This window comes from Melospiza georgiana, chromosome 3 (assembly GCF_028018845.1).
Source record: "Melospiza georgiana isolate bMelGeo1 chromosome 3, bMelGeo1.pri, whole genome shotgun sequence".
NCBI classification, from domain to species: Eukaryota; Metazoa; Chordata; class Aves; order Passeriformes; family Passerellidae; genus Melospiza; species Melospiza georgiana.
This window is the reverse complement of record NC_080432.1, coordinates 20,041,434-20,061,750: the sequence shown is the minus strand read 5'-3', so window position 1 is coordinate 20,061,750 and position 20,317 is coordinate 20,041,434. Positions and strand designations below refer to the sequence as shown.

General features: G+C 42.1%; 1 protein-coding gene across 1 annotated transcript in view; it reads left to right on the top strand.

The window, feature by feature from the left end:
• The window catches only part of ISM1 (isthmin 1), a 41,438-nt gene that overhangs the window by 9,948 nt on the left and 11,173 nt on the right, over nucleotides 1-20,317 (top strand). Inside the window, exon 3 of the mRNA XM_058021247.1 lies at nucleotides 13,228-13,464. Within this exon, the coding sequence (XP_057877230.1) occupies nucleotides 13,228-13,464 (237 nt within the window). The remainder of the gene's footprint in view (nucleotides 1-13,227; nucleotides 13,465-20,317) is intronic.

Here is a 20,317-nt window from a genome sequence, read left to right as displayed (position 1 = left end):
GCAGGTGTGACCATGTTCACAGGGGTCTTAGGATGAGGGAAGAGACGAGGATCTGACTCCATGTTTCAGAAGGCTTGATTTATTATTTTATTATATATATTACATTAAAACTATACTAAAAGAGTAGAAGAAAGGATTTCCTCAGAAGGCCAGCTAAGAATAGAATAGGAAGGAATGATAACAAAGGTTTGTGGCTCGGCTCTCTGTCCAAGCCAGCTGGGCTGTGATTGGCCATTAATTACAAACATCCAGCATGGGCCAATCACAGATGCACCTGTTGCATTCCACAGCAGCAGATAATCAATGTTTACATTTTGTTCCTGAGGCCTCTCAGCTTCTCAGGAGGAAAAATCCTAAGGAAAGGATTTTTCATGAAAAGATGTCTGTGACAAGCAGGAGGTGAAGTCCTTGCACTGAGAGAGATGTGCTGCAGGCTGTGATGGCAGGAGTTGACAGCAGAGAAACAGTAACAGAAATAACAGGCAAGAGGACCGAGTGATAATACAGCTATTTTTTTAAGCTAGTGCTTCAAAAATTATTTACACAGTTTTAGTATCTTTATTGCCTTAGAAGTAACCCAGCAGCCTCAGAAGAAACCATCATTACTCCACTGGAAGCAGCTGCTGAAGTTCATAAAGATAAAATATAAATTTGCTTAGTTTTACCTGCCATATGCATCAGTGCAGGATTTTAGAATGAGAGTGGTCTCAATATAACATTAATAACCAGATATTTACTAATGTCTGTTTGCACAAGCTACCCAAAGAAACAAACATGATTAATCGTTTCAAACAGAAAATGAGAACCATAGCTGTCCAACATAGATTCTGTAACACCTCACTCTGCTTGCCTCCTACATCATGTGAATTGTTTATGCACTATTTAATTTCACGGCCAGAAATTATTTCTCTTCTATTTAGCAACATGAGAGCAACAAAACTGCCTCTGTCTTTAATGTCTGCTGATTCAACTCTCATCTGAAAGGGCCTCTGGAAGTTACCTCAGTAATCAGACTGGAGTTGTTTAAGATGCAATCTGTATATCAGCATTTTGTGCTCCTGATTTTAAGATTCTCTGGTCAGAAGCAGTCTGTAAAGGCTCGCTGCACAGAGCAGGCTATAACAAAGCAGTTAATGATTCTCATGGCATGAATGCTGCCATTACAGTTTATTTGAATGATGCTGGCATTCTATCTTAAATATATCACTTTTTATTAGTTGGTTGAGGTATTTTTTTTGAAACCAACTCAATATCAGGCCTGGGTATGCATCTTAGCTAAACTACAACCCAGCCAGCCCATGCCTTTTGCCCTGTGGAGTGCCCGGAGTTTTTTCAAAACATGTAACCACAGTGATATTTTTATAAAGGAATGTTCACCTCATGGGATTTTTTAAAGGTGTTCTATTTTTTTTCCAAGTTACAGCTTCACTTTATTGTACATGATGTCCAATAAAAAAGATATATGTCTGTGATTGGACTTTGAAAAAGGGCCATGGTGCCTATTCCATTTAAAGGGAATGAAGTCAAGCAGTAAATTTGCTGGTCGCCCTTTTCATATTGACTGTATCTTGGCCAGCAGTTGGTCTTTGATGTTGTAACAATAGAGCAAAGGCAGAGGAGGAGGAGGATTAGGACCTCCATAATATAAAAACAAGCCTGCATTCATCATGATTTTTATGGAGCACAGTCCCTGTCTATTGGAGGTTTGAACTATAGGCTTAATGTTCTGCAGAAGAGTACAGCAACTTTAACATTTGCAGGTGGTTTACAATTCATCCATCATTACTCCTACCATCTCTTCTTAATTCAGTTTGTTTAGGCATTCAGCATTTGACTTTTTCTATCATGTTATTCCTTTCTACAAGAGGAAAGCAGATGTTTGTCAGGCAGGACAGAGCTTCTGGAGTATCATTTTCCATTTTGGGGGTTGAGAGTCACATGATTTATGAAAGGCTCACTGCAGCTGGCCAGTAGAGTATCTATTCCTCACCTTGTGCTTTAAAGTCCAGGCTTTTATTGGGAAAGAATGGGGGACTTGATATGTGTGTGTCTAACATTTGTGAATTTGTATCTCAGAGGGGATATTTCTGAGGCATGCTGCCTGTAATTTCAGGTGTATCAAAAGAATAGTGGCAGAGGTTTTAAATGAGCTGTTTAGCCTGGTAGAGTCCTGGAGAATTTTGATGTGTTGGAATGGTAGCAGCACCAGCTCTCAATCCAAACATGCAGGAGGAACAGGGTCATCCACTGCCTGAAACTGTTCAAGGTACCAAGAGTGCTGGTGGGAGCAGATAGGCCTCAAAATGTGAGCAGAGCTTGGAGAGAGACAAATAATGTGGAAGGCAGCATGAAGAGAGTGTTCCAGGGCTGTGATGATGGCAGCAGCAATGAGCCTGCTGCAAGGGCATCCAAAGGCAGCTCTTAGGAAATGATCTGGGGCTAGATCAGGTTAAATTGCTTTGCTTCACCAAATCCCAGTGGCTCCTGCTCAAGGCATGATCCTGAAGCCCACTGACAAGGCAAAACACCAAGAAGTTTGTCTGCCAGACTGCAAAGACACCTGTCCCAAGGAAGGGAAGGGGTGAGGGGAAGATGCCGATCCGTGATGCATTTGACAGTTCAGCACTTGATTTTGTGATGAATCCTGTGCCTTCTATGGGTTCAGATTAGACCTGTGAGTCCAAATTCATGAACAAGCCACTGCTTGCTCGCTGAGCTGCGGTAGCTCCTTAGATGTCTTATTCCACCTTCATCCTGCACAAAATAGAAGGTGAATTTAAATTTTTAGTGAATCAGCACTGAGCAAACAAACCCTGCCCAGAACTCTCATCAGGGTGACAGCAGCCTGTCCTCAGACCAAGGACATGGCTTGTCAGTGGGGAATCTGATTTTTAGTGAACATCTACCATGATGGCCATTTTCTGCAGCAGATGTAGCCAGGCAGCATCAGGTGCAGAAAATGCTCACCTTCCATTTCTGTGCTCAGTTCTGTGTGTCCTACATCCAGCCCAGATATAGTGTTGTCTTGGCTGTTGCTGTTTTCCTCAGCTGCTGAGAGCAAACTGCATGAGGCTCAGCCAGTATAGGGTGAGTTCTGGCTAGTTAGAGGCATCACTAGTGTTTGAAAGGGTTGGCCCTTGAGAGATCAATAGCTCTGAAAAAGCTGCTGAAATCCTCCAGTGGATGTGAATTTGATCCCTGCTCTTCTTTGATCTGGCATTCATGGCCCTTTGAATAATGTAAATCAAAGCTGCCTTTCTCACCTACCCATCCCTTTTTCTTCTTCTGTCTCCTGTGAGGATCATTTTTTCATGTTCTTAGGAATACAGCTTTGGCTGTCTGAACATCAAGATAAAACAAACTCATTATTTGCATAACATCAGAGTAAGGGCCAGATTAATACCACCTCTCTGATTTCTTTTTTTCTTCCTTTGTGCTATTCCTATAATAAAATACAAGGGGGGTGTGCAGCTGAAATCATGTGTTTGCACACATATGGACTGAGTGGGGGAAAAGAGATGCATGTGCCAATTCTCTGAAATGCACTGCTGCCATTGATAAAAGGAGCAGCAATTACATTGTTATATTGGGTTATAAACCCCATAATACTACCATGAAAATGATTGCAGTTTGCTTGGGAGAGCTGGATGAGGAGAAAATATATATATTTATTTCTTTAGCAGAGTTAAGTAGCTGGAAGTGAGTTCTGAGCCATAGCCTTCAATGTCTCTGCTGGTTTTGCTTTGGGATCTCTCTTTGTATAGAGCTGTGGCTTCTCCACAAGGGTCCCATGTTCTTTGTTTCTCTGTTCCTTGCCAGAGGAGGTGAGGGCACACAAAACTGAGCTTCTTATCTTTCCTCTCTTACCTTTGTGCTGTGTTGGGCTGCTGGGACTAATCTAAAGATGCCTTTTGCCTGCTCCCTTACACTTTATTGTCAGTGGCGTCTGGGTGGCTTCAGGCACATGCTAAGGCTATAACAACTTTAAAAAATAAAACCATTTACCCTAAAAATAGCTCAGAACTAACTAGTGATCGTGGGGTGGGAGGGAGACAGAAATGAAGATATTTTCATTTCATGTAAGTGTCAGATTCAAAAGCATCTGCCTTGCTCAGTGCATGTATGGAATTCATTTCCTGTCTGCAGTCGATTGGAATGCCCCCCGAGTCGTTAGAAATTGAAAATCAAGTCATGCTTCTTTAATCAGCTCTAGGAAATAGCCCCCATCCCTAACTGTTCTAGGAAAATTTATATATACATGCACTGAATTTATGATGCAGAAAACCTGCCCTTCTCTCCAGGGTGCATCCTTTCTCCCCTCTTAGACAGAGCAGGGTCTTCTCAGTGTCTTGCCATGGTGTGCCACCTATCCACTCACTGGCTCTTCTTCCCCATCGTGGCACTGCAGGGAGGCCTTTCTCCTGTGAATCCACATCCCCTGGTTTCTTGATCTGTCACTCAGGCAGCCCAGGGAGGTGCAGAGAGAGAGCAGGATGTCTGTCAGGTACCTGCTGCCGATTCCCCAAATTCTGGGACTCTGGCTGGGCCCTCCCCTGTCAGGGGAGACCCTCCTGGAGTGGCTCTGTGTCAGAAAGAGACACTCACTGGATGTTTTCAGTCTTCAAGTTCTTGTTTATTGTTTTCTTATCTAGAGTTTTGCACGGTGTCCATATCAGGCTCAGTGCACTGGAAAAGCACCACAAAAATGGCCAACAATCTCTTGTTACAAGGTCTTTTAAAGCTAAACTGTCCAATTAAGAACTGACATGTAGATTTGTTTCCCTTTTTAACCCAATAACTGATCCCAAAGAGCTGCAATGTGGCCTTTTCTGCCCAATTAGAAAATGCCACCCAAACCCATGGAGAAGGAGGAAGAAGAAGCATGAAGAAGAAACCCAGGATGACACCCTGTGCCCTCCATCTTGCTGCCATCCACAACAGACTAAAAATCCCAAAATCTAAATTTCTCACCAAGTCATGATACACCTACACTGCTCTCTATAATCTATTTCACACTTTTGTGGATTCTGGTCTATCTTGAAGTCTGGGAAACTTTCTCCATGAGTGAGGGTCAAAGTCAGTGCTGCCCTGGGGGTCAGGGCACCCAAGAGCAGACAGAGAAGTATTCCCAGTGCCCTGGGTTTCCACAGATGTCCACTGCTGATGGCTTGATAGGAAACCACAGCAAGTGTTGCCTCTGTGTGCAAATGCCATGGATGCTAATGACTTGCAGTTGCTCCTGTATCAGTCTCCAGAGTTTTCTAAGCTGTGCACTTGAAAGAGTATTTCCCTGCAGGAGCTGAGGTGCTGGTCCTGAGGCAGCTGCTCAGATTTCTGCTGCTGTTTTGCTGTAAACTCCTGGGCGCAGTAACCCCTTCCAGAGAGTGTTGTGAGGTATTGGAGGTGAACAAACCCTGCCTTTCCTCTGCCTCCACCCTCTCACTTCCACCCAAAGGAAAGCGAGCATTAGTGGGGAAGGCAGCTAAAGGAGAGGCACATAAATTATCTAGCAGCCATTTGATGGTGTGTGTGTGTGTGTGTGTGTGTGTGTGTGTGTGTGTGTGTGTGTGTGTGTTTTGAGCACCAAGACTAAAGTGATTTGCCTTTTTTCAGGCACAGGAGTAGCTTTGCCAGAAGCACAGGAAACATCATGTTTTTGGAATATAACACTCGTCTGCTTTCTTGCTTTCCTGTTATTAGCTTTTGCTTATGTGATGAAGTCATCATGTAACTTTCAGTCTCACAGGGACTAAACACTTTCTAGTCTCTAAAAACATCTGCCAGTTAACACAGCGAGAGTCAGAGACACTTTTGAAAGCATAGGGTGTATATTCAGTGGCATAAGAGAGGGAGACATGGAGGCTGGGAATAGCTGTTTCTTGGACACTAACAGCTGAAGGCAACTTTGGAAATTGAAAAGGCTTCAAGCAAGGTTACTCTTTTAGCTAGGGAGAGATAAAAACTTCACTTATTAAAGCTGGTTCACCTAGTGAAATCCTAGCCATAGGGATTTAGTAGAATAAACTTGCAAAAGGACATAGTTTAAAACCCAGGAAAATAACTTAAGATGTAGGTTTGTTCTCTTTCATTTACACTGATGTTTTGTGTGCTGACCTGCAAAGCCTGAAAAAAGGGTTGTGTACAAAAAGTATTAATATTCTGAATTTCCTTTGCAGTTTTAATTGCAGCTTAAGGCAACTTTTCCCATTCTGTTGGAATCTAATGTGTAAATTATGATGCAGATTTCAGATGATGTGTGAGATTAAACTAGTTTAATTGAATTTAGCAAAGGTATAAGTAAATTCTGTTTTATAGCTTTATTTCACTGCTGATTTGATGCAAGTCTTTAATAAGGCCCAAAAAGAATTAGAAATTTCAAAGAATTTGCATTTTGGCACCACAGGTCATTCGTGTAGAATACTTGGGCTACTCTTCAGCTGTACCTTTGCCTCTTCAGCCACTAAACCCTAATTTAGTCCTGTGTGGAGAGCTCAGCCAGGGAGCAGGGATTACAGGGAAGATCTTTAGAGTCATGAAGAATAGCTTAATGTTCATCAGCAGCTTAGGCAACTGAAAATACCTGTTAACTAGAAGCAAAATTTGGCACTGAGCATCTGTCAAAACCCTACACAATTCAATTCTGTGTGCTTGGCTGTCCCCTGGATGGCTGAGCAGATATGCTGAAGAACAAAGCACCAGTGTTGTACTACATTAGAAAATTTGCTGAAGGGCCTCTGTTTTTTTTTCCAGCAGACATTGAGCTGTAATCACCACCAAGTTTCTATTATCAAAGTGTTTATACAAACTGGCAGTTCTTCACCTCCAAGCTGAACCATGCTGTTTGTATTTTCCAGCTGAATGAAAACATGAAATACAAGCAAACAACAGAGCACAAAAAATAGCTGTGATGTGAAATGTGTGTCCACAACATGTAGCAAAAAGATCTGAGTATAACATGGTTGGTTTTCTCCTTAAGCCCAGAGTTAAAAACCCTGTCTGCCAGAACCATTCAGATGTGGAGCCACTGTTTGCCAGTGGTGTGGAGGGGACAGAAAAACTCCCAAGCAGAATCTGAGTGAAGGATGGACCAAAGCTTCATAACTGCAAGTGAATAAACTGGTTCAGTAGGGGAGGAATGGTGTTAGGATGGACCAAAGCTTGATGATTATAAGTGAATCAACTGCCTCAGTAGGGGAGGAATGGTGCTAGAGCTGGTCTGGCACTCAGGAGGTTTCAGTTCACAAGGTTCAACAAGGCAACAACAGGCTTTTCCTCCACTGCAGAGGGTGCTGATGTAGTGTTAGCCATGTGCCTCAAAAGAGCTCTCTGGTACCTGCTAGATGTGAAGGGGCCCTCAACCCTGCAGCCTGAGGATCTCTGCAGCCATAACACATGTCCTGGCCTCACATTCAGTCATCAGGATTTTCTGTGTAGCCATGAGGGCTGCACAGACAAGTTTATAGTGTAGAAAGACTAAAATTCAAAAGCTGTGGTTCTGTGATGAATGTGCCCAGATGCTTTGAGATGCTCCTGAGAGCTGTTTCAGCATAAGGCAGACAACAGCTGGGGTGGGCTGGGTGTGTGCTGGGGCACCCCAAGCACCTCACTTTGCCACTGGCACCAGCATGTACAAAGACCATTCCTTCAACAGTGACTGTGGATTGATGAATGCCCTGAGCCTCTGACTTGCAGCAGTATTTGTGACTCCATCCTGTTCTCCACAGAGACAGAATCTCTTCCAGAGCCATACAGCCCCTGAAGTTCCAGTGTCTCAGAGCAAAGCACTGTGTGGTGGCTGGATTTAGTCTGTCCACGGCTTCATAGTCACACAGGCAGGTGTAGTGCAAGTTAGAACTGCTTACACTGTCATTTTACCAATTTTCCTGGAGAATAATAGAGAACTGTTAAAACACAGACCATGATTAACAGAACTTTATTATTGTTGTTATTATCCTTCTATTATCAGTGTTATTATCCTTCTATTATAACTGTTATCAGTGATTCATCTTTTATTTGCATGATGTTTAAAGCAGATTCTGTATTTTGGACCTGCTTAGTGAAAACAATTGTGTACATACAAGCCAATACCATCTGTTTCAAGTTATTTATTAGCAGTGATTATCTAAAATGCACTCTGTTTTTGGAACAATTAGTTTGTGCAGTTTTCTCAAGATAAAATTTTTCCCTTTACTGGCATATGTGAGTGAGGGGCTAGCTCATTTTAAGGGAAAATTAAAATGTCTTAGAGTGGTTGATGTAACACCCCTCTGCTCTGACTTCCTGTCTGACTGCCTGGACTGTATGTGGCATTAATCATAAAAGAAATCTTTCTCTGTGTGTCTCTGATAATGTTTCTCAGCTGTTACCCTCACTGCCTGCTCCTTTAACGTGCCTGATAGATGCTGTTTGTACTCATGATAGATGAAAAACATAAATAAACTCCAGGAATTAGATCACCCAGGTTTGTTACACATCTTGGATCTGTGCCTGTAAGAGTCTCATGTAGTATCCTGGTGTGTTACTCAGCCTCCCAAGACTGGTTAATTTTAAAGTGATCATTTAGCACTAACCTGAAAACCCACAACAGCCTTCAAAATGAAAACAATCTGTTTGGGCAGGTGGGAAATGAAACCACTCCTAATGGCCATAATGGTTTTCTGTGAAGGCCTCAGGCCTCATTTTGTCTCTGATAGCAATACAGCATCTGTGAAGTTTCCTAATAAATAAAAGTTCTTTGTTGCTGGTGATTGAAGATGCTGTACAGGTGCATCATGAAAGTGCAGTGACAGACCCTCGGTTTTCAATTCAAGACCTCTTGTCAAGATCATTTTACAAGATATTTCAAAGGAGTATACAAGAAATAAGAAAGCAATGTAGCTGCAGCAGGGATTTAGTAATAGATTCCCTTACTGGCTGGGAGCTATTAGAATAAAAATTGTATCACTTTTCTAAAATCCTCTAATAATTAGCAGTGCTTGCAAGTGTGCTTTTGCTTTGGCAAGCAGGAAGTGAAGGAAAGTAATAAATATGAAGGGCAGAGAAAGAGCAACTGCTTCAGAATATTTTCTATATTTACAGTCATTCCTCACTTACTCTCTGTCTTGGTTGTTTTTCCAGAACTGGAAATGGTATTAAAATAAGGAAGAGGGGAGGGAGATGGACTCCTTACTTGCCAAAATTGCAGAGAAATTCCCTTTTCCCCTAGTTTGGTATTTTTACAAGTTCCCATTTCTATTTAGCTTCTCTGTGGGGAAGAGAAACAGTACATTTCCCTGCTCTCATGTCTGTTGTGACAGAGGGAGAAACATGATGGGAAGGCCTAGGAGGGTGTTAAAATACAACTCTGATTATTGGAGAGTTAACCTGCAATATCAGGCAGAACATTTTTCCTGTGTGCAGGGCTGTCCCTTGGAGCCTTAAACCCTGCCATAGTGCAAGTCCCACCTAGATCACTGAAAATTATCCTCACAAAATCCTGTGAATTGCTCTTCTTTTGTGGTTTATAGATGGACACAAACATTTTGATATATGCTGACCTATTGCCCTCCCTTTTTCAGAGATGGGTGTTGCAAGGTGTGTTATTCTGTAATGCAAAAAATGTGTCAGATCCTCTCTCAAGGGTTTATTTCATTGCTTTGTCACACAACCCATAAGAATGGGCTATATCTTCCTGCCTTCACATACTGTCCACACTTGGAACCCTCAAAAATCCTAAGCTGTTTTTGTATTAGGAATTTTTATAATTATCTGATCCCGTGGGGCCTGCAGAACTGTAGCTTACAGACAGTATGAGTAACCTCTCAAAATCATCTTAATGGAAAGTCCAAACATTGTGAATAATCCTTTTAAATGAAGAGGGTAAAAGTGTTTTATCTTAAAATATTTAGAGCAGATGCATCATTTGAGTAAGAAACCAGTGTGCCTGAATTAGAAATGTCATAACTTCAGAGAAACTGAGTCAGTAGTTCTGAATGAAGTGACATAGCTTTTAAAGGAAGGCAAACAACACTGCTTTCCCAAAAGCATCACTAATAAAATTGTGTACACCTAAAAATAAACAGTGTGAAATATAAACATGGGAAATAACGTAAAAGTAAGGAAAGAAGAATATCCCCCTTGAAAAAAAAATCAAATTTCATCTATTAGCTTTGGAACACAAACCCTACTTTCTTCAGAAAGGATGCTGGCATTGCAATAAGGACAAACTTTTTCCTGCTAGATGGGTCTTGGAAGAGCCTTAGCAGAGCTAATGCAGTAGCACAGGGTGAGCACAGTCTTCTCTTCACATGCAGTTCAAGCTCACTTTTGTTTTTGGCAGCCTCTTTGATCTTTTTACCAGAAATGCACATTTCTAATAATACTGCAGGTCAGCTGAGACATGACACCAAGAAGTATCTTCCTAAAAAAATGGACAATCTCTTCATTTTATTAACTGGAAACAAATGTCCGCTCACTCATCGTACCACGAGCAGATAACTGGAACGATCACACACAGTGAGCATTTCCACTTGCAGTACAACACAGAGGCCCAAGAGCTCCTAAAGTCCTTTCCCAGTGCAGAAGGGGCTGTGAGGGACAGCCCTGCCTCTGGGCAGAGCACTGTTTAACCTGGGTAATTCCTGCCAGGCATTATCCAGCCCTGCCCTTGAAGTCAAGCTCCACATCCCACCCTGTGGCTCAGCAGTCGCTGCCATCAGAAATGTGTCCCTGATGTGCCACTGGGGTCTCTGGGTCTGCTCTGGGCAAGCAGAGGGGTCCATCCTGCTCCCTTGCCTGCAGCAGCCCCTGGGATGGAGCAGTTATCTTGTCCCCTCTCTGTTTCCCTTTGCAATGTGGAGCAGCTCCATCTTGCTGGGTCTGTAATTAAGGACAGCCCCTGCCCCAAGCAGCTTGGTAGTGGGCCCGATCAGCCTGATGTCATTACTTCACCATGACAATTTCCTAACCAACTCCATGTGATATTCCATCTGCTTGACACTATTAAAAACTTTTTATATGGCCCTTATTATTGTAGTTGCTGAGCTCCCCGCAAACATCACAGTGAGGAGGGGAAGTGCTGTTATCCCCACCGAGGCACCAGCAGAGCATGACCTGTCAGGATCACACACCAAGTCTGGCCAGAGACTTAAATCTGGGTCTCCAAAGGCCTTGGCCAGCTCTAGCTGCGTGGTATGTTAATGTGGAGAGAAGCAGGATGCTCCTGAAGGAGCAGGCAGATAGGGAAAGGATGGAATTCTATGTGAGATTTTTATTAGTTTTTAATAAAATCTTACTTTATTTTTAATAAAGGTAAGATTATGGGCATGATACTCCACTAAAAATAGTTGAATGCCACATTTTTCCTGTTCTTCTTAACTGAAGCAATTTAATCACAGCAATATTACGCCCTGTTGTTAGTCAGACATAACTGAAAAGCCATTTAATCTTCATGCACCAAGCATGTTAAATTCTAACTGAAAAGTGTTAAGTTAAAGCAGCACCATATGAGTGAGGAACCTGAAGTTAGCTAAGTGGCCGTCAGTTTAATTTCCTAGAGCTTCCTGCTGTGTGATCTGCTTTCTACTTTGTATTGAATAATGGGTGGGCCACCAAAGGCATCTGAGAGTCCTTCCTGGTCTCCAGCAAAGAGAAGAGCCTGATTTAGCCTTCAAGCAGAGCAGACTGTCAGGAGCACACACATTTTTAGCACTGCACACATACACTAAATTCAGAATTTGGTGAATTAGAATTTATCTACATCTCACAGATTAGAATTTATCTACATCTGTGCTGTAGATAAATGTATAAAATTACCCTCTTGGCACTTTCAGAGTGTAACTATTCTGGGAATGACAATACAACAACAATATTAATTCTGATAAATTGCTTTTGCTCTTTACAAATAGCGTGCAGTGAGGAGGGTAGAGGAGAACTACCTTCATTTTTACTTGAGACAATTTCACTTAGTCCAAGATTAATTCTTCAAGCTTAGTTTAACTCAGTGAACAATTTCCTGTAATGCGCACAGGTTTTATTCTAACATCCCTTTAAAGGTCAATTTAGAACATTCTAAGCAAATAAACACAAAATAAAAGAAAAAGCATTGGAGCTGTTATCTATCTGAGAGCTCAGCTAAAGGTATGCTGGGGCTTAATTTGAACCAGGGGAGCTGGATAGAGATTGCGTTTAACCAGAAACGCTGGCAAAAATATGCTTCAGTAGAGCCAGAACCACATGTGGCCATTCCACTTTAATTGTGCTTGTTTTAAAAGATAGGTCTTTAACATTTACCCTCTCCATGCTTGCTGTCTCTTTATGAACTGAAAATAAAAACTCCCCAGGCAGTCATACTAAGACCTCAAGCTAAAATTTTTTCAGCTGAGTCAAACCCAAAACCTGTGTGGAATCTACCCCATGATTTTTTTTTTCTTTTTCTTTTTTTTTTTTTGTAGCCATAAGAAGATTGGACTGCTGTGCTGTTTTTTCCCCCAAGTCCCCCAGGCCAGTCCTAACCCAGGGAGCCAGTGTTTTGATACTAAATGTGTCTCCTTGGTGAGGTCAAAGGCAGTGGCAGCAGTGCTACTGGTTCAGAGGCAGCCTGCTGCAATGTACTACAAAACCCAGAAGTACGCTCAACAATAACAAAGGCATTAACCGCTGACCCACAGCTTGGTGAAATTCAATCCCACCATTAGGCAAACATGAAAATGAGATCCCAGAGGAAGGAAGGTTCAGATGTTCAAGACCAGAGGAATTGGGTGAGGAACACAGAGACGAGATGGAAGTTGTTGCAGACTGAGGGGAGAGAAGGGGAGGTTGCCAGCTCAGCGGTAGGATCTTTTAATACCATAAATTTCAACATGGCCTTAACAGTCAGTGTTTTTGCTTAGCTTTGGAACAAAGCAAACTCAAATGATTTAAGATGGATGCCTTTCAGCATTTTTAGGGACATGTTTAATGTGGTACAATTTGATTTCCCAGAGGTTACTTCAGAGCCTCATGTTTCTAGGTTTAAGTCTGATGCTTGTGTCCACGTGTAGGTGCTCATCACAAGGCTGGAATGGTTCAGGAGCCTGGAAGAACTGAAGTCTCCAAGTGTGACTCAGTTTTATCTTGTGTCAGCTGGTTACAGATCTGTGTTTCAGAAGTGAGCTGTGGGTCTGGGTGCTGTAAGGCTGGAGGGATGGGGGCTCTGGCAGGACTGCACACTCTCAGTTGTCATTATTGGGCCTTGCTTTTCTTCCCCAGAGCACACTGAGTGCAGAGGACCATTCTCCTGAAGACAGTTTCACCCTGAACCCCGAGGAGCGAGGAGAATACCCCAATCTCCAGGCTGCCCACCGGCCCTTTCCCAAGGAGCAGTTCCGGCAGGAGAGCGGGCATACGGCCTTGCAGAGAGATGGACCCAGATCTTTTCTCCTGGACCTCCCAAACTTCCCTGACCTGTCCAAAGCAGATATCAATGGGCAGAATCCCAACATTCAGGTACAAATTTATGTTAATATCTGACCATTTTATAACTTACACAAAGTTATTTTACTGAGCCAAGACAACTTTCAGCCTGGCTTCCATGATGCACAGCCAGAACAATCCGTCTCTACCAACAGAGAATCTATATAGTACAATATAATGTAATACAGTATTATATATTAAATATATATAATGCATACTTTTTCTCTCTAAGTTAATGCACATATTGCAATTTTTTTCTGAATTTCTTCTTGGATACTGTTGATTGCATAAGCATGGAGATCAATGTAGACCTACTTGTGATACTAAACCCATCTTTGTGATTGCCATTTTGGAGCATAATTGCCTTCACTGAAAATAAATGGGTGTTTTAATTTCTGCCTTCAATTTACTGTTGTAAAATTTTTGAACAGATTTGCATTTTGTATACTATTATAAAATGCAACTGTCCCCAAAGGCTAACAGAGAACAAGTATTTCAGTTTCAGCTCAAAATGCATTCTTCTGTATGGAAGTGAGACTTAATTTCCGTAGCAGCTGCTTGTAGTATAAAAAAATTTGTCTGCAAAAAACTTTGTTATATGTTATTCCTCAAACAGTTCTTGGGTTTGGAACGGCCTCTTACAAGCCACTTGCATCTTGAAACTTCAAGGATCGGAAAGAGGAAAAAATGAGTGATTTGTTTTTAATTCAGAGCATTAAAGCAAAATTGGCATTAATAAGCAGTCTTTTTTAACCAAAACAATAAATTCAAATGTTCTTCTGCCTAAGATGTGCTTATAAAAACAATGCCCTAATAGATCTGGTTTTCTGGTTAAATTAATTCCTGGCTTCTTAGAGTTCCCCAGCCCACAAAATTACCATCCTTTTGATATGTCTAAGAAGTATGTATATAAAGATGTAATAGATCTGCTGGTGAGAGGCCAGCATGCTCCAGAGGGCTGGAGCACCTCTGCTCTAGAGACAGGCTGAAAGGGCTGGGGATGTTCACCCTGGAGAAAAGAAGGCTCAAGGGAGACTTTAGAGCACCTTCCAGTGCTAAAGGGCCTCCAAGAAGGCTGGAGAGGGACTTTTCACAAGGGCATGGAGTGATAGGGCAGGAGAGAATGGCTTTAAACTGGCAGAGGATAAGTTTAGTGGTTTTAACTAGTAGTTTCAGGAGGAAATTCTTTACTCTCAGGGTGGTGGGGCCCTGGGTCAGAGAAGCTGGGCTGCCCCATCTCCGAAAATGTTCAGGGCTAGGCTGGATGGGGCTCTGAACAACCTGGTCTGGTGGAAGGTATCCCTGACCATGGCAGGGGGGTGGAATTAGATGATGCTTAATATCCCTTCCAACCCAAACCAGCGCATGATTCTTACCCATAACTGGATGAGGAGAAGCTGCCTCCACAGCATCACTCCCTTGCATTCACCATAGATGAGTTGGGCCATTAAGAAGTCTCACAGATTTGGGTTCAAAGGCAGGTCTAATACTTGACAGGCTGAGGGAGTAAACATGTTCAACATGTGGTGATGGAACACATCTCTTGTGCTAGGAGAACCATTCCAGAAATCTTTAGGAAAGTATCTTGGCTTGAAAAGTCAGAAGTCTGCTAATGAAGGCAGGAACCTTCCTTGAAATGGAAAATGTAAATCCCTTTCCTCCAAGTTATTATCATTTTGAAATTAAGGGGCTCTCAGACAAAGATAGGGGAATAGGAATAACAATTGTTTACTAGGGAAATTAAAATACAAGTGCAATAGTACAAAAAAAAATCAACACTGACAGAGTCAGAATATGACCTGACAGCTTATGGGTCAGGGTGGTGTTAGCAGTCCCATTAAATGGTGGCTGCAGCCCTCCTAATGTTCCAGGTGTGGTTCTGTTGGAGTAGGGATCCTGGAGAAGGGTGGAGTTTTCCTCTGAAGGTCCAGTGGAGGTGTAGATGGGCCTGGTCTTCCTCTGGGAATCCAGTGGGAAAGGGCTGCTTCTCTGGGAATGCAGTGGAAAAGGCTGGTGTGGTGTTCCAAACCTCAGATTATATCCAGGTAGGAATGCTTGGCTCCTCCCTCTGGGCGGAGCATCTCCCAATGGGATGATGGGATTTTATCAGCCATGCAGTGACACTCAATGGCCCATTAACAACAGATGGGAGGATTGGCTGTGGGAGAGATAAAGAAAACTGCCCAATGAACAGAAGAGAACTGCCCCACCCCTAACAGATGGCAGTAGAATACACACCCCCACTCACGTCTTGTGACCTAAGAAAGAAGGGAAGATTGGAAGCTGAAGGGACCCCAGATTGTGGCGTGAGGCAAATGATGCAACATCACTATTTGAACAGTATGTAAACTGCAGAGGAGGACAGGAGGAAACAAAAACCTTTCCTGAGCAGTGACAGCATACAAAGTTCAGACACAGGGATAAAAGAGATGGAAACAGTTCCCTGGCTTGTTTTCATGGTAACTGCTGGTGCTGCTAAGACCTCTTTTTCCACCATCCAGTCTTGGAAATATGTTAGCAGCTCTGTCAGCAGTTTTGCTGGACTCTGAGAACTGGGAAGACTGGTTCTGTAAACTGAAAAAGGGCAACACTGATCCCAGATCCCTATGCACAAGGTTGAGCCCTTTCAGAAAGAGGCTCCCTAAGTTCTGCATTTTATTTGCTCTGAATTTACTCTGCTTATTTAGGTGAGTAAATAGTGAGTACACAAAGCTTCTTTAAGTTCTTGTTTGACACCCTTACAGCTGGTCAAGCCTCATGGACATAAAACTCCCATTAATTCCTTACAGAGTCAGAGAAAGTTTATTTTTTTGCCTAAAGGTTGTAAAAGTTGGCCTACTCTTTTACGAAAAAACAGGATTATAGTGAATTCTTCCTTGTTAAACAGTACTATACTGACCTGAACAGAAATAGAGACACTTGACTTGTAAATTTCTCATCGGCTGTTCGGCAGGTGAAAACAGAATTGATGCTTATTTTTCTTTTTGCACAATGCCTCCCAGATCTGTAAGTTACAATTCTGGGAGTGTTGATTTAAAGAGTCCTCCTAGGACTGAGAGGCTTGATAGGAGAAAACAGCCTCTGTTTTAAGATAGCACAATGGCCACATTTTCTTCTCAAAGACTCAAAACCTCTTTTTCCTTCTACTGCATAAACCAAAAATAATATTTTTTAATGGAAATTATACCTGGGAATTAGAAATCCAAGAAAGAGGCATAAAATTCTTCCAAAAATGAAGGTGGAAAGAGTGAGTTCTCTTTAGGGCCATTTCTTCTCTGGGTCCTGTGAGGTGGTGCTTGCTGTATCATGTCCTGGTATGTGTTGTTTTAATGATGAACTAAAAATGAGTATCAGAACACCATCAGAGGAATTCAGACTACCCCAGGTACTGCCATATTTATTAGATGCTAATGTAAGTACAGCAGACTGTCTCTAGAAAACCCTCAGAAGCAACAGGCAGAGCTGCAGTAATCCAAGTGACTCTTTGCATACATGACCAGGACAACCCTTACTGGCCTTCCTGTGGTGTTGTAGCCTTGTAAAATCTCCCGTCATTTAAAGTGGCATTTTATGCTTCAGCTGTGCTTCCACACTAGTTGTTGAGAGTAACCACAGTGGGCACAGAATGGCTGCTTGGTTTGGGGTATTTTGTTTTCTTTTTTGTCATTTTAACGATTCTGTCAATGCCTGGAAGACTTCTAGATGAGAAGGTGATTACAAAAACTGATTACACTATTTTTTAGTTCCTTTCACAAATGGAAAATCCCTGCTGTCTAGGTTTGCACTTGTCTGACAGACCAGCCAAGGGATGCCTATGCAAACCCTGTAATTGGTCAGGTTACTCAAAGCCAGAATTGTTCTTTGCCCTGAGCAGCAGAATGAAGTCACATGGAAGGTGTACAGGAACCTGTCTGTTTTCCATTTCTGATGGGTTTTTCTTGTCTGTTCCAAACAGCCTCTACAACCTCTCAGCAGCCAACCCTCTGTTTGGAGCCAGATGTTTCAACCTGCAGTTGAACTCTTGCTCTTGTCCCTCAACTTTTCTTTTTATTAGTGGCTTCCCAGGTTTGTGTGCTGAAACAGGGTCAGGGAGTGTTCTCCTCTGTTGTGGCACTGCTTTGCTGCTTCCCCAGCAGTGCTTGACACCATGAAAAATGAGCAGAAAAGGCAAAACTCACAGAACCATGAAGTGTGGGTTGGGTAGAACTTTCAAGATCATCCAGTTTAAGTCCCCCTGCCATGGGCAGGGACACCTTCCACTAGATCAGGTTGTTCAGAGCCCTATCCAGCCTTGTCACAGCTGCAGGGCAATAAGGGCATTTTGTTAATATTAATGTTCCTCACTGAACTTAGGTCTTGGTCAAGCTTCATGACCAATAGAGCTGAAGCCCAGTTGAGTGAGCTCCAGTTGTAATGTATGTGTCAAACTTTTGATGAGGTGATGTGTTCTAGATGAACACTGCACAGAAACAGGTAGGATTCCTGTTTAAAACCATGTTGATAACCATGTTAATTGACAGGAGTGGTTTTAAAGCAGAAGAAGTTAATGCCTGCTTGGTCTTTGCCATTTGCCATGAGGCCTGTGGCCATATTCACCAGCCACACCACTCCTGTGCTGCTGTGTTTGCTGTGTTATCTACTTGTTACCTATTTTCTCTCTTTGATACCTACTGGGTTACTGCCTTCTCTTAGAAACACATCTACACAAACATACACAACTACAGAGAAACAAGGCTGTGTGATCTGCTTTGAAAAAAGAGCTGCAGGCCTCAGCTCCTCTCCAGGTTCACCCATGGCAATTTCCCTCACCTCCACCTGCATCACAATGTCACTTTTCATGTATTTTATTATATGAACTTTTTAGCTATCATTTATATTTATCCTTTGAAGCTGCTGGTTTCAGTGCATTGGAAAGCAGCACCCTTTTGGTGTTGTCACAAAAGACTCAACAGTGTCTGACCAGCCCTACCAGTCTCATCTCCAATTTAGCACAGGAAGAGGCAGAGGGCTCCAGTAGTGCTTGTTTCTTGTAATGCCTGTAAGGTTTAAAGCAAAGCATTTGCTGCCAGGTGCAGCCCTGGAAGCACAGTGGAGCCTTGCAGGAGCTTGCAAGGTGTTCCAGCTGCAGAGCCTTGTGGGGGCAGAAAGTCCGGGGTGCCAAGGTTAAACCCCTGCCAACACCAGAGCTGTGCAGGTTTCCTTGTGTCATGCTGTAACAAGAGCTCACTGCAGAATGCAGAATTCAGGGCTGGAACACATTTTTATATCTGGGGTTCATCAGAGATTCCAAATTGGATTTACAACATCAAATAGAAGTTTCAGGTCTCAAGGCACATTGTCTTCTTTGCTCCCAAGAAATCTTCAGGGACCCTCACTTTTCAAGTCCAGAAAACTGTTCTAAGTGACATGACACAACCAGAACTAAATTATTGCCACTGCTGATAGCATTTTAATTAAAATTATGTGATGTAAAGCCAGATGTACCATTTCAATCTCGTACTGAACTTGTTCCTGTTCTCCTGATATATTTACCTCATTGCTGTCTTACCCAGAATGGCAAGTTCTCTATTGAAAATTTGCATCAATTGCTTGAAAAAAAAAACAGGATAGAAAGGCTGTAGGATCTGCTGCTTGCACAACATCACAAACATATTTCTTCCTGAAACATAATCTTCTGGTCACTTAGGGCAATGTTTACACCAGTAAAGTGAATTCAGAAACATTGTCTCAGTAAACAGGACAAAGAACACAGAACTTTTTGTGCACTCTAGCAGGCTGGGATAATATTTATCTTCTGTATATTTTTGGCCAGGAGAAAATTGGATGTTGGTGTCTGGAGACATCTGTGCATGATACACTTGTTTCATTAGAAATTGCCTGCAAATCTGTTGTTTTAATGTGCCTACGCCAATTGTTTTTAACAGTTTTCAGATGAATGTCCTTATTCCTAGCTCATACAACCATAAAAGAAGTGGATTTATTTTAGGTTTGAATACTTCTGGGGATGACTGTGGATTTATACAAGGACTATGTTACCACAGACATTTTGGGAAGTTTGAGAAAAATCTTTACAGTTTTGATAATCACTGGAAGAAGAAATCAGCCTCTAAAATGGGCTCCAAGATAGAACTGCTAAACCAGATCTGTTTTTTAATTTTTAAGAGAACATGTTTTTGTTGGAATACTTACACAGTATGAAAACTTTTCCAGAGCTTCTCTAAACGCCTGGTTTGTATTACTCTAGTTCTTGATCTTTATTCTCTAATTCCTGATTCTTTTATTCCTTTTTATAAACAGCCCCCAATATAGAAACTGATCACACAAGTGACATATTTCAGTGCCATGTATGTGTACAAGCGTATGTGTAAGTGCAGTCATGGGCTAACACTGTAAGTCTATCTGTGAGCACTGGGAAGAACACAGTGAAAGCTCATTTTTCAAAATTTTAGAATGGAATAAGGGAGCAATTTCTCACTGAAACAGCACACAATTCTTCTCACAATTCTGCCCTAACTTCTGGGTCATAGAGTGGAGGAAGAATTACTAGGATTGTGCCTCTGGAAGGTCCATTAAGCCAAGTCCCTGAAAACACCAAAGTCAATTGAAGTTGGCTTCTGATTTCCAAGAGTGACAGTTCAGACAATCCCGGGATTCTTTACAGAATTTCTTTCACTGTATAATTTTTATTCAACAATAAACACCTTGGTAATCAAATCTTAAAGCAGTGCGGAGGGGAACATAGATATGTATCAGACTACCACACTGGATTTTGCTTTTGGTGTTTTTGGTTTTTAAATTGGCTGTGTGTCAGGAAACTCATTTTAGAGGCCTTTCTAATAAGGTTCCTCAGAGATAAAAACAGACTGAAGTGCCTATTGCACAGATA